This window comes from Aristolochia californica, unplaced genomic scaffold (genome assembly GCF_029961685.1).
Source record: "Aristolochia californica isolate CCGP_79_NKW_82.1479 unplaced genomic scaffold, dmAriCali1.0.hap1 SCAF_2, whole genome shotgun sequence".
In the NCBI taxonomy this organism is placed as follows: domain Eukaryota; kingdom Viridiplantae; phylum Streptophyta; class Magnoliopsida; order Piperales; family Aristolochiaceae; genus Aristolochia; species Aristolochia californica.
In genome coordinates this window covers 47,082,353-47,101,522 of record NW_027181881.1, presented here as the reverse complement: position 1 = coordinate 47,101,522, position 19,170 = coordinate 47,082,353, and the positions used below count along the sequence as shown (strand labels likewise).

The window sequence follows — 19,170 nt, the reverse complement described above, 5'->3', positions numbered from 1 at the left end:
TTAGCTTAACCCGAAATATTGGATTCCGACATATCGCCGTTCTGCCAAGAACAAGACGAAAAGTTTTCCGGCCTAATCTGCCGATCTGGAGGCTAAAGTGACTGCACAACAAAGAGTGAGACAGGCGTAGAGTACAAGCTAAGCCAGCTACCGTCACTTTTGACAGAAAATGACAAAATTGCCCCTTCTCTCAGTAAAGGGCATTTTAGGTAATCAGATGAATTGTTAGTGTCAGCCCGAGGATAAGATCAACGGCCCGGAATCGTCTGTCACGTGATCGGGAAAAAAGACGGCAGCACGAGGAAGCAACGCATAACACTTGTATTGTGTAGTTGGGGAAAAAATGAAAATGTGAAAGGAGAAAAACAAAAACGCTTTCGGAACTGAATGATAGTTACAATTTTACCCTCCACTGCCGCAACAAATTCCAGAAATACTACACATCGCTCCCGCCGGCGACTGTGCCGCAGCCGCTCCCACCGGAGGCAGAACTCTTCCGTTGGCAAATAGCCCGTTGCCATCCGCCGGCGCAGCGCCGTACAGGAATCGATGTTCCGCCGCGTCGCCGAACCTACGCTCGATTTCGAGAAAATCGGCCAACGAAGTAGCCCTGCTTTCCTCCCTGCAGAGTCTCCACCACCGACGGCCGTGACTTCGCCGCTTCTCCGTCCTTGGCCTCTCGCGCCTGGCCGGATTGCCTCCGCCAGCGACGGCATTGTTCTCTCCGTGCGAGGAAACCCGAACAGAAATAGCCGGAAACGTGACGCCCATCAGAGTTCCCAACGTCGTGCTTCGGTCGTGGAAGAACGACCCCGTGGACTGCCCATCCAAAATGAAAAAAGAGGTAATTAACTAGAGAACAATGCTTCATAAAAATGCAAATGGAAACGAACGAATGGAAGATAATATTTCTGACTGGACCTCTGTGTCTAAATCGGAGGAGGAAACTGAGGAAATTGATGGCGAGGAAGGAACCACATCGTTCGCTTGATCCATTCCAGTGGGACTTCCTGATAGCTTTCTGGTTTTCCAGGGCGATCGACTTGCTCACACCATTGGGCTTTAAAAAACTTACAAAGAGATGAGAATATTGAAAGACGCTAATACCCCTCTTTTTCTATACTTTTAACAATGTTAATTAATCCCCCAAAACTACTCCCAGCCTCTATTGAGTTTTGACCACTGAGTTAAATAAAATTATGTTATAACTAGGTAAAAAAACTGTTCCTAACTCAGAGTTTAAACTTGAAATAAGGCTCCTTTAAGTATAACAAACAAAACTTGATATTTTTAATGCTCGACTTAATGCTCTAATTGTTTTCGTCAATACCCTCTGCAGTTGTTGATATTTGCTTTTATTTACCTCATACCTCAAAGACGATCAATCGTTTAGTCTTTTTGGGTCTCTCAACATCTAATGTTGTTGTTTGCTAATGGAATAAAAACTATTGATGAAATTATTTGTTGTTTCTTTTAAGTCTATTAATTTTTTTATTATACATTAGTATACTCCGTTGCAAAGTCTTGGACTCCTCTGTGATATTTTTTAGTTCAATGTTACCAAACTCATTACAATATTTTTTTATTTATTTTATAATTTTTTAAAAAATTTTAAATGCCAATTGGAGTTCGAATTTAGCTCGAGTTTGGTTAAAATTTCTGGGCTGAGCTTAATTCCAATTTTAGGCTTGAGATGACACCCTTATTTAGAAAGGAGAAACATGGCTTCACCTTTTTCTTGTCGATAGGGTGAGAGTAGGTCCCATCATCCGTCAGTGGCAGGAGAAGGGAAGAGTCCCCACCTATTCTCTATCATACAGAATTTTTAGACGATGGAAGGTGCCCCCCACGACATAAAAAGGGAAGGGAGTAGCAAAGCTCTGGCTCACCTTCCTTTGTTACTAAAACGGTGGTGAAGGTTAAGGAGTCTTCCCCCTTACTGCACAAATGAACCCTTTTCCATTTCCTTCGTATGTGGGGAGAGAAGAATTTCTCCTGGTGCATATGATCGATCAACCAATTTATGAACGGGTTTTATAAGAGTAGATTACTTGAGAGTTTTGTTTCAGTATTCAGTCTCTAACAGTCTCTGGTTTATAAAACAGAGACAGAGACAGAGACAGACAGATGGGCAGTTAAAACCAGCTCAATTAAATTTCATCTTGGTTGATTCGAGGATTGAAATTCAGAGTCTTGATTGGTCAATAGAATGCATATTTTCATAGACTTACAATGGAATTAATTCCTTTTGCCTATTGAAGGGACAGAGGGTTGAATTGTGGGAGAGCAGTGTCAGCCTCTTTAGGAAAAGTTGAGACTGGTGGGCACGTAAAGATGCTTTTCCCTTGACTACCTTTGGCTACGTGAGCTGCTTAATAATGATGGTGTCAGGTCCTCTTCTCTCGTGGACATTGGCTACACGGAGTTTAATTATCTTGGGATGAAATGATTGGGGGGAACCCATATTTACCAATCATGGAATCCACTCATGCATGCATACTTTCTATTTGCATGTGGCTGTCACATGAAAGAGGGTGCAGGCTTCCTAATCACTACTGCCTGTTGCACGAATTGGGCACACAGGGACATTTTTTACCTAGTGTTCAGCACCCAGTTATTTTTTCAAATCTCTCAAAACTAAAGAAATTATTGCGAACATAATCAAGTTGATTACTCCTCAGTAAGTGTTATGTGAAGCTCACTGACAATTGAGTCTAAGTTGATTGCGAACATTGATAGGTGAGATCACACTTCACATCAAATTGTGTGTGTTTAATGTACAGTTTGAAAGTACTTTGCACCATAATTCTATCCTCAGTAAATTCAGGCTGGTCAAGAAGTGAAATTAGATCAACTCAATGGCAGCCAAATTGACAAGACAACGCTCTCCACGATAGACAATACTACCAACTAACGTAGTAGTGTCCTTTGATAACCTTCAAAGATGCAATTATTGAGATGAGAAGTGAAGTCTCTTACATAATTTATTGGTTAATGCTAATCATACGGATGGAAGAAGATTCTATAATGTCACCTCTTGTGATGTGTCCCATATGTCACCTGCTCTCCTGTGAATGTAACCAAAAGGCATACATACATACTGAGGTCTACTCCACATCAAAATTGCTATGTGAATCTAATGAAGCTTGAAAGCCAACAGAAAATCAAGATATGCAAAATCCGAGACAATGTTACTTTCTGTGCTAAAACTGCGTTGCTAATTTTCCTCACTCCATAACAGCAACACCACCAGCAACTTTAATCTTCTCTATAATGTCACTGGCCTCCTCCTTAGTGACCCCTTGTTTCAGCAGGACTGGTGCTTTTTCAACCAAATCTTTTGCCTCCTTCAATCCAAGACTAGTGAAAGCTCTAACCTCTTTAATCACCTTAATTTTAGCAGAAGCATCAAACTTCTCTAACTTCACATCAAAAGCTGTTTTTTCTGCCTTTTTTTCCTCTGCCTTTGTTGACCCACCAGCGCCATCACCTTGAGAACCCATGCCCATGCCATCAGATGCAATCGTTTGCATCTTGGGATGTCGAAGTTTGTCCCTAAGAGTGGGGCCTATCTGCTTAAGCTCTTCAGGGGGAAGGGAGGCAATTTGCTCAGCAAGCAGGACGATCTTATCAGAAGGAGGCGGTCGCGGACCATATGGATCATATACTGGTGGGTATTTATACCTTTTAGGCTTGGCTTTTGGATCCCTTGGAACATAATCAAGGTGAAGTTGACGACATTGAAGAGAATTCTTGGTCTTAGTAGCCAAACAAACAGAATTACAGATTGCTCTTAAAAATGCTAGAGATTTCATGTCTTTCTTGTTCAAACATATAGTGTAATTGGATAAAGTTACTTGTGTGCAGAATATCACAAACTGGTTGTATGAGTATGTGAATTTTGTGATGCTTCAATAGAGTGCCACCTGTGAAAAGGAAAACAATGAATTAATAACTACCAGAAGCAACAGTCTCTATACTAGAGCTGAGAAAAATTCCAGCAGCACATGGACAAATCAAATCAATGTATTGCAAACTAGCAATTAAAGCCAACAGTACTAAAAAAAAAGAGAGTCATGCATACATCTAATCAGATACTCTATGACCATTGATTCAGATGAGAATCCTGTAATGCACTTCATTTCTTACTAAACCCAGCATCGAGGTTTCCTTCTTCAAATTCAATCTACTAAAAGAAAAGGAAAAAATTATCCTAGACCATAGACATGAGCTTCATATGCACTTGGAGTTTGAAAGTATGGGTGGGTAAAAAAGATCCACCAATCTATAGTTGTACATGCGTTCCACATACAGGCTAGTGATCTGAGAGCAAGAGATGCGTGTGGCAGAATTTATATGGGTTTGGATTTTAAAATACCCTATGCTTATTAGTTGGGAAGAGACATTTTAACTTCAGCAAGTCATTTTCGGAAGAACCAAACCCTGTGTTTGTATTCTGCATGAATTCAGTGTTTGTTCTCTGTGGCTCGTGCTATTCAAGATCATCAATTTAGGCCTAGAGGTGAGGGCAAGTGTTGGTGGGAAAAAAAGTCCACCTGTGTATAATTGTCCATGTCCTCCACATCTGAGGCTATTTGTATGAAATTGAGACTTGTTTTATGTGCGAGAACAATCCAACATTGCTTTGGGCTTAAAAAGATCCTCTGTTTATTAGTTGGAAAGAAACCTCCCAACTTTGGCTTGGCATTTTGCACTTCAAAACTAAGCTTTAGGACAGAAACCAACTTTGTTGTCTGAATCTGGTTGCTGCAAATGGCAGCAGCCATTGTTGGACTTCATAAAAATCATGAGTTTGGACACAACAATCATTCGTGCAAAGAGTAACGAATTGGTGAATTGGAAGACTGATGCAATTGCATGGTAAGCATTCAAAAAATAGATAGCAAGAAAAGTCATTTGCTATGCAGCCCCTTCCCTTGGTAAGTCCAATTGATTTATACATGTTTTAAGAAAATATTTCTGACAAAATACTGAACCAAAAAGACCCATCAGACATATTTTAAGAAAACATGGCTGTCAAAACATTGAACCAAAACAGACCTATCAAACATATTTTAAGAAAAACATGGCTGTCAAAATATTGAACCAAAACAGAACCATCTGACATATCTTAAGAACAACATGGCTGTCAAAATATTGAAGCAAAACAGACCCATCAAAAGATTCTCAACACTAATGATTAGTTGTGCTCCTGTGCTAGAGTTCTCCACAGAAGTAATGTTTGTGCAAGGCACTCAAGTCCATAGATTTGATAATTTGCTGGGACTGCCAACTGTATATTTGGCTTCAGGAATAATTTTTATATACACATAAAGTGCTGGTTCCAGGTTATTTCAAAAAGATGCAGTAATTGAGCTTTCAGTTCTCAAAATATCAACATAAGAATTAAAAATAAAAAATTCACTAACCACATGAAAATTGTACAAAAAAAACCATGCTTCTATATTTATGTCTAGCTGTAAACATATATCTGACAACAAATGATACTTAATGCCCTTAAACCAATCCGTAACCTTTCTATTTTAATGCTTCACTCTATGGCCAAACAGAATCTGTTATAACGAAAGAGTAACAAGAATTTAACACGAAGAAACAGAGACTGAAGTAGACGATCTTAAATCTGTACCAACAGGAAATATTACAAGAAAGTGGAAAAACCTCTCAAAAGCCATAAACTAGCTTGTCTCCTTAATTCTGCATAGCCCCACTGGTCTGCCATTTACGTTACCAGCCCAGTATTACATGGATCAACTAAAGTAAGAGTAGTTTTCTTTTGAGAATGAACTGAAGTAAGACTCAAACAAGACCAATACATAGAGGAAAACAAAATTAGTCCAAACAGGAATCCCAATTGGAAAAGGAAATGTTACCCTACACTAATCCCTAATAGCTAAGCACATACTTTAAAAAAGTACTAGGAACTCACAGTAAGTAAAACACAGTTGAAGTCTTTGAATAACCTAGAAAGTATAAATTAGAAGACTTGGACTAAAAAGAGGTTTTTTTTGAGAAAAAACAAAAAGACATTGTAGCAGAGATTATAGTCCCCAACACTCATATTCATGCTAGAACCTTATAAAGTCCCAGATTATAACAAATAAATAAGAAAGATGTTGCTTCTATACTTCCTTATTCTACCCAATTGCAAACCAGGTGACTGTTCCAAAAGCAAATAAAAAAGCTGAGCCAATTTCAACCCAAGATCCAAAGCAAGGAGGGCACTGAGGATCCTCCAAACTCATAGCCTGAATGGGACTGTCACCCCCTAACATCCCCTCCCATGCCTAGGCCCAATAAAACAAAAAGATCACTCGGCCTGAGAAGTGTAAAACAGGAAAAAAAGGCATAGAAATTTTTTTCTCTTGAAATGGCAAGGCATAGAAAGATTTTGAAAAGAATAAAAAAAGTAGGATTTTTTTTATATATTTAAGTCTCTATTTTGCACAGAATCTACATAAAGGCACAGCTGGACTTTACAATGTTATTCTTATTTGTCTCAAGTTTTCCACTTTCCTCCTCTGCTTTGAATAATCACAGTTTTAGCAGAAACGGTAAAATAGAACAAGAAAGGCTGAAAGAAAGAAGAAGGGGATTTTCTTACCCCATAAAATGTTTACTTTGTCTGTTTTTTCGATTTTCTATACTGCAATGTTCGTAATTTTAGAGATGTCTGGAATTTAATCGTCCATCCAAATATCACACAAATGTAACTTTTCATATTTTTCTCCAGGTACATTTGGTAACCCAATTTCAGCAATCGTATAATGTTTGCCATCAGAATCATCCATCTGAATGAGATTCATCAGCCCTGATGCTCCAATTCTTTTGCATATATGTTTAGCTTTCTACAACATTGGCATTGTGCATTTAGCTAAGAGAAACATTTATGAGATTCAATATGTGCCTTACATGTGTTTTGAGTAAATTGTATCAATTTAAGTCCACAACCATAATGAACAACAGCCAAGAAAACAAAAAATCAGTTAAGAGAGCTGTAGCATGTGACGAAAACTCTATGCAATTAGCAAAACACATAAACAATGTAGCTGGTACTAAGATTAGGAAATTCCCTGTAGAAGCTTCAATGATAATAATCATCAACCAATATACAAAATGCATGATTTGGTTCTTCAAATGCACCATAAAAAATGTACCATCTGTCAAATTCTCAGTTCCAAAAGCTCTCTAATCATTTCAACCACTACTCTTCAACCGAAATTTATTAAAAGTGATCGCTTGGAAAGCGACTGCAACAAAACCTTTTTTCACTTTAAGAATAGAAAGCAGGAGGCATCTGAATATCAGAAAATTATTGGTTTTCATACTTCTGAGAAATTTCATCTCCAAATGCCTAAAGAAGAAGAGCCAAACCAAATTTAAACTTTAAAACAAAGTGTTTACATTAACCACTGAATTTCTCTTACCAATCACATATCGGAACAAGTTGCAGACCAAGGTTAAACTCCGAAAAGAATTGAAACAATTAAAATTGATAATCAACACACCGACCTTGATTAATCTAAGACTAGGAAGAGATCGTTCGACCCACCGATCTAGGTCAAAAACAAGAAATAGTGCAGAACTTTGACGTCCAAAATGGCCAGTCGGCAGTCAGTGACTTGGATCACTCTCAAATTTTAACGAAGGTTTCGTCTGGATTATGTTTATAGAAAAAATGGGAGATTGAAACACAGCATCTTCCGCGGTCTTCAGAAGGAGAGCTGCTTTAATCTTCTATAGAAAATATAAAAACCATTCCTACGTAAATAAGACCTAAGGACGCTAAAACGAGAAAATAAGTGATTTTATAGAAAACAAGGGGAAACATGGAATACAAATAAGGAGGCATGAATACACCAGAGACAGAAAGAAACGAATTCGAGAAAGAATGGAAAAATGAAAGAGATAGAATATGGAAAAGGGAGGTGTTACGAGAAGAGAGGAAGATACCAGTTACAACGCCAGAAGAGGAGCTTGGCGTCGAGGTCGCCTCTGAGAGAGCGTCATCTGAGTGTTCAAAAAGAGGTGGCCTGAGTTTCGGGTCTAGCTCTCCGGTGGAAGAGTTTCGCGCACCCGCTCCGCTAGGTCGAGTGAGCTGGTAATTTCGTAATAAACAAAGCAATACAGTTATATTAAAATAGGTTATCTTAACCCTAAGGAGGTCAAAAGCCCAAATTACTCAGAGAAACCATTGGTCAAACCGGAAGGGCTTCGCACACTCAAATATTGTTACTCTTAAAATTAGGAAGGACTATCTAGAGGCTTTATATTGATGTAAAAAACCATCATAATTGAATAGAAATTGTCTCTCACTCATACAGTGAATTAGGCTCATAGGGCCAAACTGCATAATTTTTTTTTGTGTTTTTTGTTCTTCACAATTTCATTTCTATATATCAATGTCTGATTTTGTAATTTGATCATTTTTGCACAAGTGTTTTTTTTATCATGTATGTTATGCTCTCTTTCGAGTTATTAATTTTAGATTTTTCATCGACGAAGAAAATATTTTAAAAAGTTTCTATTTTACAAAATCATATATTTTTTATTTTAAATTGAAGTATGGATTTGAAACAGAATTAGAATCCTACCATTTTCTCTATTTTCTTGGTAAAAAATGTAATAATTGTAATTTTTCTTATAAGGTTTGTTTGAGTCTAGGGGTTGAACCATGCCAGCTGCATAATTTTCATATCCATGTCGATAATTAGCTAATAAATTTGATTATCATATTGTATTTGCTACCTATATCCACGGTGCATCCACCTTATGAATCCGGATCTTACGTGTGATCTACATAACAAATCTGACCCATTCTGCCTATCCGATTAACTTTTAGTTCAATTTTTTGTCATTTTTTTACCCAAATTTTGTTTTAAAAAAATAATTTGATTCATCTCATTTTTCCTTTCAATTGTTATTTAATTTTTTACTATTTTTTGGAATCAAATACTTATTAATCAAATCACTAGAGAGATATTTTCATTTCGTTATTAGGAGTGGAGATTGTGTGATAGACATTCATATCCTATATCTTTCTCAAATATTATATATATATTATAATATAAACACCATTCTCATTTCAATTAAATACAACTGTTCTGTTTACAAATGAAGTTATCATCAAGAACCTAATATCTAACCATAAACACGATCTTCATAGAATGTCTATTTAGCAAGCAAACAAACTCCTTTGGGCTGAATGTTCTTCCTAGTTTCGGCTACCTCACGAAGTTTTTCTTGAGCCCTTTTTATGGTGTCAACAAAACAGTTCTTCAATTAGACTTGGTGATCATTGTAGCAATCCATAGAAAAAAACTTTGGGCGATTAATATGTTGGATGATAGGAGAAAGTATACAGGACGGTAGTTTCCAAGAAGCGACAGGCGCAACATTAATCCCTTGAAGCACTTGCGATGCACAATGGGCTTCTTAAGTAGTTGGAAATATTTTTGTAACTAACTTCAGGCGCTTCTTGGACATGGCAGTGATGGAGAATTTGAGAGAAGGTTGAGAGTGGAGTAGTGAACAAATGAGTGTGAGTGTTATATATATATATAGGGGCCGAGGTTACCGATAGAATCCCAATTGGAAAGGAGTTTGAGCTGAAATAAACCGCGTTTCCTTTTTTAGGATAGGAAAGAATAGATAAAGGGCATAAACATGGTAAGGAGAGAAGCATCAAAGAAACTTACTTAAACATTTAAGAGTTGAATAGAGAAGAATAGAGAAGCTAGAATGCATTTTCTAACTTAAAAAAATAATTAGTAATTTTTTTTTATAGTTTTCAAAAATCTTTTTTGTCATAATACTTTTCATTAACTTTAATTTATTAAAAAAATATATATTTTTTAAATATTAATTATATTTAATGAAATGCTTTCCGACAAAAAAATATTTTTGAAAACTATAAAAAAATTTACTAATTATTTTAAAATAATAAAATGTTTTAAATCGATAATAAAAGGTGTAAAATAGGAACAATTTTTTTATTAATTAATATATTTATTTTATATTTTATTATTATAAATATAAGATAATAAAAAGTGTACCTATAAATTTATTTATAAACTCTTTAATCAAAATTTAAAATATATTTTGAATTAATAAATATTTTAAATCAATAATAAAAGGTGTTAAATAGGTAAGAGTAAGATTTTTTAATTAATTAATATATTTATTTTATTTTTTATTTTTAAATATAAGGTAATAAAATATGTACCGATAAATTTGATTTTTAAACTCTATAATAATTTTTCAAATATTTTTTAATTAATATTTATTTTAAATTGATAATAAAATGTGTTAAATAGGTAAGAGTAAGATTTTAAATTAATTAATCTACTTATATTTATTTTTTATAATTCATAAATATGAGGCAATAAAAAATGTATCAATAAATTTTATTTTTAAACTCTAAAGTAAGTTAATAATTAATTTTTAATTAATAAATATTTTAAATCGATAATAATAAGTTCTGCATGGATGACGACGGTTTGCCACATAATATTTTAAACTGACCTTTGGGGTGGGGTTTTTGTGTAATTTTATGATGTTGTAGATGATGATGCGTCTTGAAGTCGACGTGTCAGTTAATGTATAGTTCAATTCATAATCGATGATGTGTCATGACTTGTCACTTTTGATGGTACACAACTAATTGTCCCGGTCAAGGTATTTTTGCAAATAAGTTTAAAAGGTTGGGTAATATCATAAAAATCCATTTTTAATTAAAATAAGTTCATGATGGTAACGACATCTCGGTTTGCCCCACCAACCACTACCACCTGCATAAAGCTTATATTATTACATGGGTATTTAAGTACTTTTAGTATCATAGGCGGTGGGGTGGTTAATCGCCTATTTTGGTATCTCGTCGGCTGTGGGGTCTGTTGTTGGATGCACGTGAGGCGGGCCCACCATTAGGCGGACAGTGATACTTTTTTGACGGTCTAGATGGCTACACATGCGTATTTGGGCGATTTTTTGTGTAAAAAAAATACGGAATCTCGCCAATGATGTTTAAGAGCGTAAAGGACAGCTATTACAGATTAACGAACAAAAATGCCCATGACTATCAATTTAATAAATTTAGACGAGAAGAATGGAAATCTGCAAACTTAGATTTTAAGATCCCGTTTGAACAGAGGACTCGCTTCAATACCTCGTCGAACCTTATATGCATATCGTTTTTTTCCCTACCCGATTCTTTCAGGGCTTCCAAACTATGGGAGAGTCGAGATTTAGACGATCGATTGTGATTAAGCAGCGCAGAGGTTGACGAGGGCGAGGGCGTTGGCGGTCACCGTGCGCATCCGTTTCACCCTGTCGACGACGTTCGACTTGAGCTGGCTGGCCTGCACCTTGTCGAACTCGTCGCTGCACGTATCCACGTTCGACAGCGCCGCGCTCATCCACGTCTGCGCGTTGCTCAGTTGGAACTTGAATTCCCCGCTTCCGGGGTCCGTCATCTTCCTCAACTCTCCCAGCGAGTCCTTAATCTCGTCCACGGCGTTCCCGAGGGTGTCCTGGCAGTCGCCCAGCACCTCCTGCACGTAATGGTCGTTCACTGTATTGGAGTGGATGACGTAGGACACGTAGGCAGAGGCGCGGCGAGAGCGGCGGAGGGTCACGGAGATGGCCATCTGAGCTAGCTGCCGGGGATTGTCGTGGACGGTGTCCGCGTATCCTCTCAGGGTGGACAAGCACACATCAGGGTACTCCGTCTTCCCGCAACTGTTGTTGATGAATTCACTGCTCGAATAATTCACTCTGTTGGCCGATTCCGGCGACAGTGCGGGCCTTTGAGCCGGTAGCATTGCCGAAATTGTGTCCGGAAGGAGGAAACATAACACAACAAAGAGAGCTCCGGCGATGACTCCATTCGCTGCGCCCATTTTCTCTCGATTCGATTTGGAAAAGCAATGGCGGTATCAACTGCCTCATATAGTCGCGCTCGCCAACCAAATTTACTTGAATCCAACCAAACCTTTCTCAAATTACTAATTTGCCACGGCAGGGAAACTCCCAAAAAATAAGTCAAATCCTCCCTTTCTTCTAACCGTTTTTTTTTTAATTTAAAATCAGTCAAATAATTTAAACTTGGATCCAATAAAAAAGAAACAAAATGAGAATTTCACCATTATTATTTACAAAAATAACTATAAAAATAAAATAATAATCTAATTTTTTTTATTAACTATTTTTAAAATAATAATAATTAAAAATTTATTTTCTTTTCCCTTCCCATTTGCAGGCCAGAAAAGGGTTCTTGTGAATTGTACAAGTGCACCATTATTGCCGAAAGCATGCTCCAATATTCCCTTAAAAGTAATGGGAGTGCCAATTTCCGGTGGGTAGGTGTTTACCACGCCACTACCTCATTTGCTACACACTCGGTTCGTGTACACATGGTTCTCCACTCAAGATTTTAACGTTTCATTAGCATCAACATCAGTACTAATTACATCATTAAAAACCTTAAATTAGATTCCGGCTTCCTGTTAAACGCCCTCCAATCTCTATCGAATAGATGCGCTTCAGTAATTACAGGAGAAAAACAAGAGCAAAACAGAAATAAAGTCACCTTGAGTTGCGGCGGTCTCTTACCAAAACCAACCAAAGCGTCCGACCTCCACCTACGTCCCCTACCAAAAAGAATAACAAAATAAACAAACCATTTCCTTACGCGTGGCAAGTGTGGGCCCAGGTCATCGATTGCTTGGGACAGAGTACGCTCACATGATGGATGATGATAAGGTTTGGTCCCACTTCTTCCATAGGCCGCAATTTAAGGTGGCCATGTTTCTCTTTCACAAAGTCTAGGGTTTCACACAAGATTGACTCGGATAAGATCATGGATTTCGCCAAGCTTTGAAACAGATCCTAATGAGTGTGTTTATTTTACTTTCTTTCACCTCTCAAGGGGAAAAGAGTCATCAATAGCGAAGACAATCAAATCAATCTTCTTTAGGACGAGATTATCGGCTTAATGAGGGGCTGCCTCTCGTCTGTCAGTTTTTCTTTTTCCGAACATCAACTGTCCTCGTTCTGCTTTCAAGTTTCAAATCCTTGAGAGTCTTAAGACCAATCATGCTAAATCTCCAATATCCAGACAACGATGAGCTTTCTCTCAAGTGATAAAGATTCCACAGGATCACAATCTCCTTTTTATACTGCATGATCATCATTCCATGTCAAGAAAATCTGCAGGTGAGAATAATATAATGCAATCAGGGACGGAGCTTTTCAAGATTCTCCGTTTCTCCTGACCATACTCAGAGAAGTTAATCGGACGTCAACCTGTGAGGGAAGGAAACAGAGATCCAGATTTCTGGGACGCGAGTAGATTTAACGGGAATAATTCTGAAACAGATTCTTAAGAACGAAGGTCCATTAATGCTGCGCATATGGCTTGCATGATCAGAGAGATTTGGTGACGAAGAAGGTGACGTAAACTTTGCTGATACCGGCATATAATTCCGGAATCACGCTTTCACTTCATTAATAATCAATAATAACAACAATATTTTACAGCCCTGGTGCACTTTTTTAGACGGGCGTTAATTGGAGAAGCTAATAAGGATGTGCCCAGAAATAAGCTAACATTCCGACTAATGGCGCATTAATATATGTAGTGGGCTCTGATTGTTGGAAGAAAGGCCTTGAATCTGGAAATTTGTCCGTGATATTTGGCCCACCAACTACTGCTCCAATTAACAGGTTCGGATTCGGATTTGGGCTCAGATAGTAGCGAGAACCCTCCTTGCAATGGATGTGGGATGGATGGGCACCCACTGAAGGGATTGAGCTCCCTCTATGGTGAATACGGTGTGGAAACTGGGGGCCATAGCCCACCATATAAGACATTCTCATGGGATTGTCTCCGAGAATGTAATCCACTTGACTTTTCGCCAACTTTCTGAGCTGGTCTGGCGTGGCAGAGACCCTGCCACAAGGCACGAGCTTATTGGAGTGGCTGATGTATCTGGAGTAAGCGAGAATCAAGAAAGACAACGATGTCACATGTTGCATGTTACTCCCTCCAGTTTTGAACAGAAGCCCACCTAACATTCGATGGAAGAGAAGAAAGAAACAAGTCAATCGCTAGAAACAAATGCAGCTCGGGAATGGGGGTATAGTTATATTTTATATAAGGTTTCTTCAGATAGAACCTGGTGAGTATTGAATCTGAGGCCGAGACGTCCCTGGAAGCAGCGAGCATATGAAGTCATCGGCTCTTTGTTTGAACGACTGAAAGTAGTCGGCTCTCCCCATGGCCACCTCCTGAAGGGGTGATATAGATATCACGAAACACAGAGACAGCAAGGAGTCAAAGCACGAGAAAAAGGACGAACGACTGACTAAAACCAACTCTGAAACTCGTTCAGACCTCGACAGGCTAGCCAAGTAGAGAAACAGTAATTAAAAAGTCCTGGAGCAGGCCGGATGGGCCAGACCTCGACAAGAGCTTAAAATAGTTGTCTCCGCGATTCAATAAATAAAGCATACGAGAATTAAACAAGTCTGGCACACATTTAATGATTTAAGAATGCAACATACACACGGTTTCGTTTTCCCACTTTCTGGCAGGCAATGGGCACTTAATGTCATATATTTTTAGTAGACCAACATTCTTAAACGCCGTAATAGAACTGTAGAATAAATTGAATTTTCTATTTCTAGGGACTGCTAAATTTATGGATAGTAGAAAAGAAATCCGTGATGGGCGAGGACCCGTCTTACGAGAATTTTACAGACAATTGCCATTGCCAGAAGAAAGACAAAGGAATATCAAAGAAGAGATATGAGAAAGTATTGAGATGAAATGAAACTAACATTTTCGTAGAGTTAAAATATTCCCACCTTGGAAATGAGGATATTAATCCCGGCGTGCTTGTTATCCCAACCGAATTCATTAATGGTTTCTCCGGCTCCCAAAATCTCTTCGTTCCTCATAATGAACTCTCTATATTCGCGCCTCCTCGAGGCCTTGTGCAACCACGCTGCTCCCCAAAGCAGCTCATCCTGGGAGACGACGAAACAAAAGGAAACCCCGTGTCACTTGATTGTCTCCTAAATCGAACGAGAAATAGAAAAATCCAACGGATCACGACCCAATAACGGGAATCTAACGGTCACCTGGTACCCATCAAAGTCGCAGTAGAATGGGCACACGGCTTTGCGCAGGCTACTACTGTACGCACCCCTGTGCTTGTCAGCAAACTCGAAGACCTGTGAACGAGAGCAGAAGAATCCCAAAATACTTAGAAAACAAAAAATAAAATAAATAAATTTTACTTCTGAAAGCAGCGGCCACATGTAGACGCTCAGACCAGTAAATGAACGACAGCGGTCACGCTGTACACTGCATGAAAAGCACATGCATTGGTGCACAGTCTATCCTTGGCCCACCACTCAGTCTGCAGAATGATATCAACGGGTGGAAACACCACCAGATTGGATAACTCGATGGATCATGGTAGTACGCGCACGGAAAAACCGTTTCTGCTCCAGTGGTCCCCACATTTCCTTTACGGTTGCGGGCCCTAGTAACTACCATTACGATTAAAGACGGCATGGATAATGTACTTTACCCGAACGGCCCGGTTGAGGAGAAAGCGGGAGTAAGCAGTGTCACGCGATCTGAACACGATGGACGCGGCGGCGAGGGCCGCAGCGGTTTCTCCGGCAACGTCCGAACCGGGATGGTTCCTGTCCACCTTGTAGGCCGTGCGGAGAGTGTCCATGTCCTCCGGCCTTTCCCAGCAGTTGTGGTCGGAGAAAGCATCACCCACCTGCACGAACATCGAGTCCGGCTCCGCCGTCACTTTTAGCAGGTAGTCTGTCGCCCACTTAACAGCTTTAAGGGCATTGTTCAGCTCCGGCCCCATGTTCCGCCCAAAGTCTATGATGCTCCAGGCCAGAAGCGTCGTCGTGAACGCCATGGGGAAGCCGAACTTCACGTTGTCGCCAGCGTCGTAATAGCCGCCCGTCAGGTCCACCTGAAACCGGAAAACATTTACGGACGTTAGTGCGGCGTTCGGAACCTCGAGATACTGAAATCACAGGAAAATTTTTATGAACCAACCAACTTTTTTCAACTTCCCTTCTACATAATTTTCCGGTGTTGTCACTTTCGGGAAATCGTGTATTAGACGTGAGACGTTACACGAGACAAAATAACGGATTGCCGAACAGTGAAGTTGAACCAGTCACACTCGCACTCATGTACTCTTTCCTTTTGAAAGCCTTGAGAAACACGGTACTGGAAATTTGTTACGTCTTTTAACATTCCTTTTAACGCTCTTTTTCTCTTATAATCTTTCCGGAGAACATAACATACTCGTTTTCCAAACGAATACTTTCATTTCAAGACATCAGACCTGGAAGGTGATATAGGCGCCTGCTTGTTGGAGCCTACAAGGGATGATCTATAGAATTCCTCTTCGCTTGTTAAAAAAGCAAGACTCTCTTTTGATTTCCACGAAACCAGACGGTTACTTCATACATTCTCAACGGCATTATATAGTCTAAACTAACTACTCGAACAATGGCGCTTGGTAAATTGAAGAAAACGCAACGAACAGAAACTAAAACCAATAAAGTGAAACCGAAACGGTAATAAAAAAAATCCAAGTCGAAAGTTGACACGAGAAAGAAAATGGACTTCGAATTTAGCAGCAAACAGTAGGATTGAAATAAAAAAAAGTTTCCTCTTACTCCATGATCCGCTCCATCTCTGAGTCCGGAATCACGACGCCATTTCAATCTCTGGTCCGGCGGAAGCTTCCCGGAGCGCTGCCCTTCGAAGAAGAGAATGCTTTTCCGTAGCGCGTCGCCGTAATCGTGCCCCGCGCAGAAGCCAGCAGGTCCAAGGAAAAGCAGCACCGCCAGCAGCAGCTGGCGAAGCACCGGATAAAGGCTAGCTTTTGGCGCCATCAACCCTACTCAGAGAAGAAAGCAAAACACACAAACGGGCAGGGAATTGAGGTGCGGGCTTCTGCTCCATAAATAATCGGAAAAGCGATCCATAGCTTAGGCATTGGATACTCTGAGTTGGCCCAGTGATTAAACGACGCGTGGGCGAAACTTTTCCTCCAAGCGCGGTCCCCAAAGCTTGACCGGCTTATTTTGGTCTGGTTCGGAAAATGCAATGAGGACCGGGTCACGTGAATGTATTGTGCCGTTGGAGATTTGGACCATATGGTTCGCTTGTCCTCACTAGGGTACTAGGGCAGGCATTAGGCTACAAGTAACTTCACCGGTTCGGTTAAGTAAATTATCCGAACCGGTCCCACATTAGCTGGGCCACCATGCGAAAAAATCTCCAATTGCTGATGCAGGTTCATGAACGGAGATCGGGAGACATGAAACCGGATTCGTCGTGCTTTCGTTTCATACGCCTACTTGTGCTCAAACTCGGTAAAAGCATGTGAAAGGCACATGCCCTCCATGATCGGTTAGTCCCATGATTCCACCACCGCTCCCCGGTGTTTACTCCCCAGTTTGCTGTAGGGCTACCACTGATCGTGACCGTTGAGTGAAATGGGCCACCGCTCGTGGTTTATTGATCACATGCATAGCTGGTCGCCACTTTGGAAAGGAAAAAAATGGAAAGGCCAAGGGGAGCCACTGATCGTGCCTGAGCGGCATGTCCCGTCTGGACTAAAAAGTAAACGTGAGTTCCGTTTGGCTCGCCAGCTGTGCGCATGTGATTGGTGGAAAAATAAGCAGTAAGGGACGTATGAAGCTGGCGCTTAAGATGATGGGTCTTTCCGTCTCATGCAGAGTTTCTTAGATTTGCTTTTATGGCGATAAATTTCGAAGGGCGAGTCACATGGGATTTTACATTTGTAGACTCTTCGCATTGATTGGATTTGCAATCTTTCAGTCAACGTCATCAGTTCACTCTTCACACTCGGAAATACACGAAAAAGGGTTCTTTTTGGGAATGCTTCCGCTCCCTTCTTTACTGCCTTCGTCCTCAGTCCTCACCCATCCAATCCCATTCCCTGCTACCAATTTCCCTTAATGCCCACGAATACCAATTTCACAATATTTTCTCTCCACCTTTCGTGTACAGCCTTAGTTCCATGTCATGTGAAAGTTATCCCATTCTCGTGAATCTGACCTCAAATTGAGCCTCATGAAAATCATGATGTTTCGGCTCAATAAATTAATCTTCAATTCGATTAGGTTAACTCAGGGAAGTGTCAGGTGTTATGGGGGTTGTTAAGACTCACCCTTCTGCTATGGGCGAGCTTCACCCCAACACACTCCAAGTTCAAGCTAGTCCCAATTTAATTCGAAATTTTTGGAACTCAAATCAGGTTATCGTTCTAAGTTGCAACACCTTGGTTTGGATATCAATGGGCTTGGACTCCAATGCATTCTTATGAATTATATAGTCCATGGGACCACTGCGGCACAATTGAGGTTTTCGTTCGTAAACCAATCCAACAAATCTCAAGTTTTAGAGATGGTACTAAGATGGTTACTTAATTCAACTCTAAACTCTAAACCCTAAAATAATCAAATAATAATACGAATGGCATAAACCATATTAAGAGAAACCCGCAGTATTCACGTTATTCTTTCTTTTATCTCAACGTGAAATCATGAATTAAGATGATATTGGGAATGATTGTCCTCATTATGAAAGACTCAAAATTGAGAGGCAAGAAATCGATTCAAATCAATAAATTAATAATAATACGCATTTAAGTGGATTGGTAGCACGAAAAGAAAATCTCACTACACGCAATAAAAACCAAGTCATGACCTACCAAATGATTGTCCACGTCAATTGTGAGTTGAAGTTGATGTTACACGCCTGGGTCCCACTAGTATTATTGTGTGATAAGAAATAATTGGCGGACAAGTCTCTGACAACACCAACCATTCCTCAATTATAATCGAATCCTCCTCCATTGTGGGTCCGATTGCTTTCTCGACTCTGATCCTTTTCCGCCCTGCACAGGCGGATATTCCCATCCGGACTGGACGAACCGAATGGAATCGGAGTCGCATTCCAAAAGCTTACCCGGATCTTTTATACCACACCGACCGGATCCATACCAATTGGGCCAGCTCTCGATTTGGGCCGACATCATTCATCGAACCAAAAAGGACCCGTCCTTTCTCGTT

At 39.7% G+C, this 19,170-nt stretch overlaps 4 protein-coding genes across 4 annotated transcripts; all 4 read right to left on the bottom strand.

Annotated features, from left to right (window-relative positions):
• Positions 1-300: 300 nt before the first annotated feature.
• LOC137957350 (uncharacterized protein At3g17950-like) lies at positions 301-1,028 on the bottom strand. The gene is made up of 2 exons (XM_068805111.1): positions 922-1,028; positions 301-819 (listed from the first exon to the last, which is right to left on the bottom strand). The coding sequence occupies exons 1-2, from the start codon at positions 994-996 to the stop codon at positions 403-405; spliced, it is 492 nt and encodes a 163-aa protein (XP_068661212.1). The 5' UTR covers positions 997-1,028; the 3' UTR covers positions 301-402.
• A 1,865-nt stretch (positions 1,029-2,893) lies between these two features.
• Positions 2,894-8,110, bottom strand: LOC137957349 (uncharacterized). The gene is made up of 2 exons (XM_068805110.1): positions 7,972-8,110; positions 2,894-3,926 (listed from the first exon to the last, which is right to left on the bottom strand). Exon 2 carries the CDS (start codon positions 3,813-3,815, stop codon positions 3,228-3,230), a length of 588 nt encoding a protein of 195 aa, XP_068661211.1. The 5' UTR covers positions 3,816-3,926; positions 7,972-8,110; the 3' UTR covers positions 2,894-3,227.
• Positions 8,111-11,009: 2,899 nt separating this feature from the next.
• On the bottom strand, positions 11,010-11,918 carry LOC137957347 (pectinesterase inhibitor 7-like). Its single transcript, XM_068805109.1, has one exon. It carries the CDS (start codon positions 11,916-11,918, stop codon positions 11,283-11,285), a length of 636 nt encoding a protein of 211 aa, XP_068661210.1. The 3' UTR covers positions 11,010-11,282.
• Positions 11,919-13,469: 1,551 nt separating this feature from the next.
• Positions 13,470-16,987, bottom strand: LOC137957342 (endoglucanase 8-like). The gene is made up of 6 exons (XM_068805102.1): positions 16,744-16,987; positions 15,618-16,025; positions 15,163-15,255; positions 14,887-15,048; positions 14,196-14,307; positions 13,470-14,087 (listed from the first exon to the last, which is right to left on the bottom strand). The coding sequence occupies exons 1-6, from the start codon at positions 16,960-16,962 to the stop codon at positions 13,597-13,599; spliced, it is 1,485 nt and encodes a 494-aa protein (XP_068661203.1). The 5' UTR covers positions 16,963-16,987; the 3' UTR covers positions 13,470-13,596.
• Positions 16,988-19,170: the final 2,183 nt, after the last annotated feature.

What these genes read in the sequence shown, in the direction of transcription:
- LOC137957349 (XM_068805110.1), bottom strand. Translation starts at nt 3,815, where the DNA reads ATGAAATCTCTAGCATTTTTAAGAGCAATCTGTAATTCTGTTTGTTTG.
- LOC137957342 (XM_068805102.1), bottom strand. Translation starts at nt 16,962, where the DNA reads ATGGCGCCAAAAGCTAGCCTTTATCCGGTGCTTCGCCAGCTGCTGCTG. An exon ending in TCCTCAACCGGGCCGTTCGG is followed by an intron (nt 15,256 to 15,617) that starts GTAAAGTACATT and finishes TCTCGTTCACAG; the next exon opens with GTCTTCGAGTTTGCTGACAA. An exon ending in TCAGATTCAATACTCACCAG is followed by an intron (nt 14,088 to 14,195) that starts GTTCTATCTGAA and finishes ATCGAATGTTAG; the next exon opens with GTGGGCTTCTGTTCAAAACT.
- LOC137957350 (XM_068805111.1), bottom strand. Translation starts at nt 996, where the DNA reads ATGGATCAAGCGAACGATGTGGTTCCTTCCTCGCCATCAATTTCCTCA. An exon ending in CCTCCGATTTAGACACAGAG is followed by an intron (nt 820 to 921) that starts GTCCAGTCAGAA and finishes TTGGATGGGCAG; the next exon opens with TCCACGGGGTCGTTCTTCCA.
- LOC137957347 (XM_068805109.1), bottom strand. Translation starts at nt 11,918, where the DNA reads ATGGGCGCAGCGAATGGAGTCATCGCCGGAGCTCTCTTTGTTGTGTTA.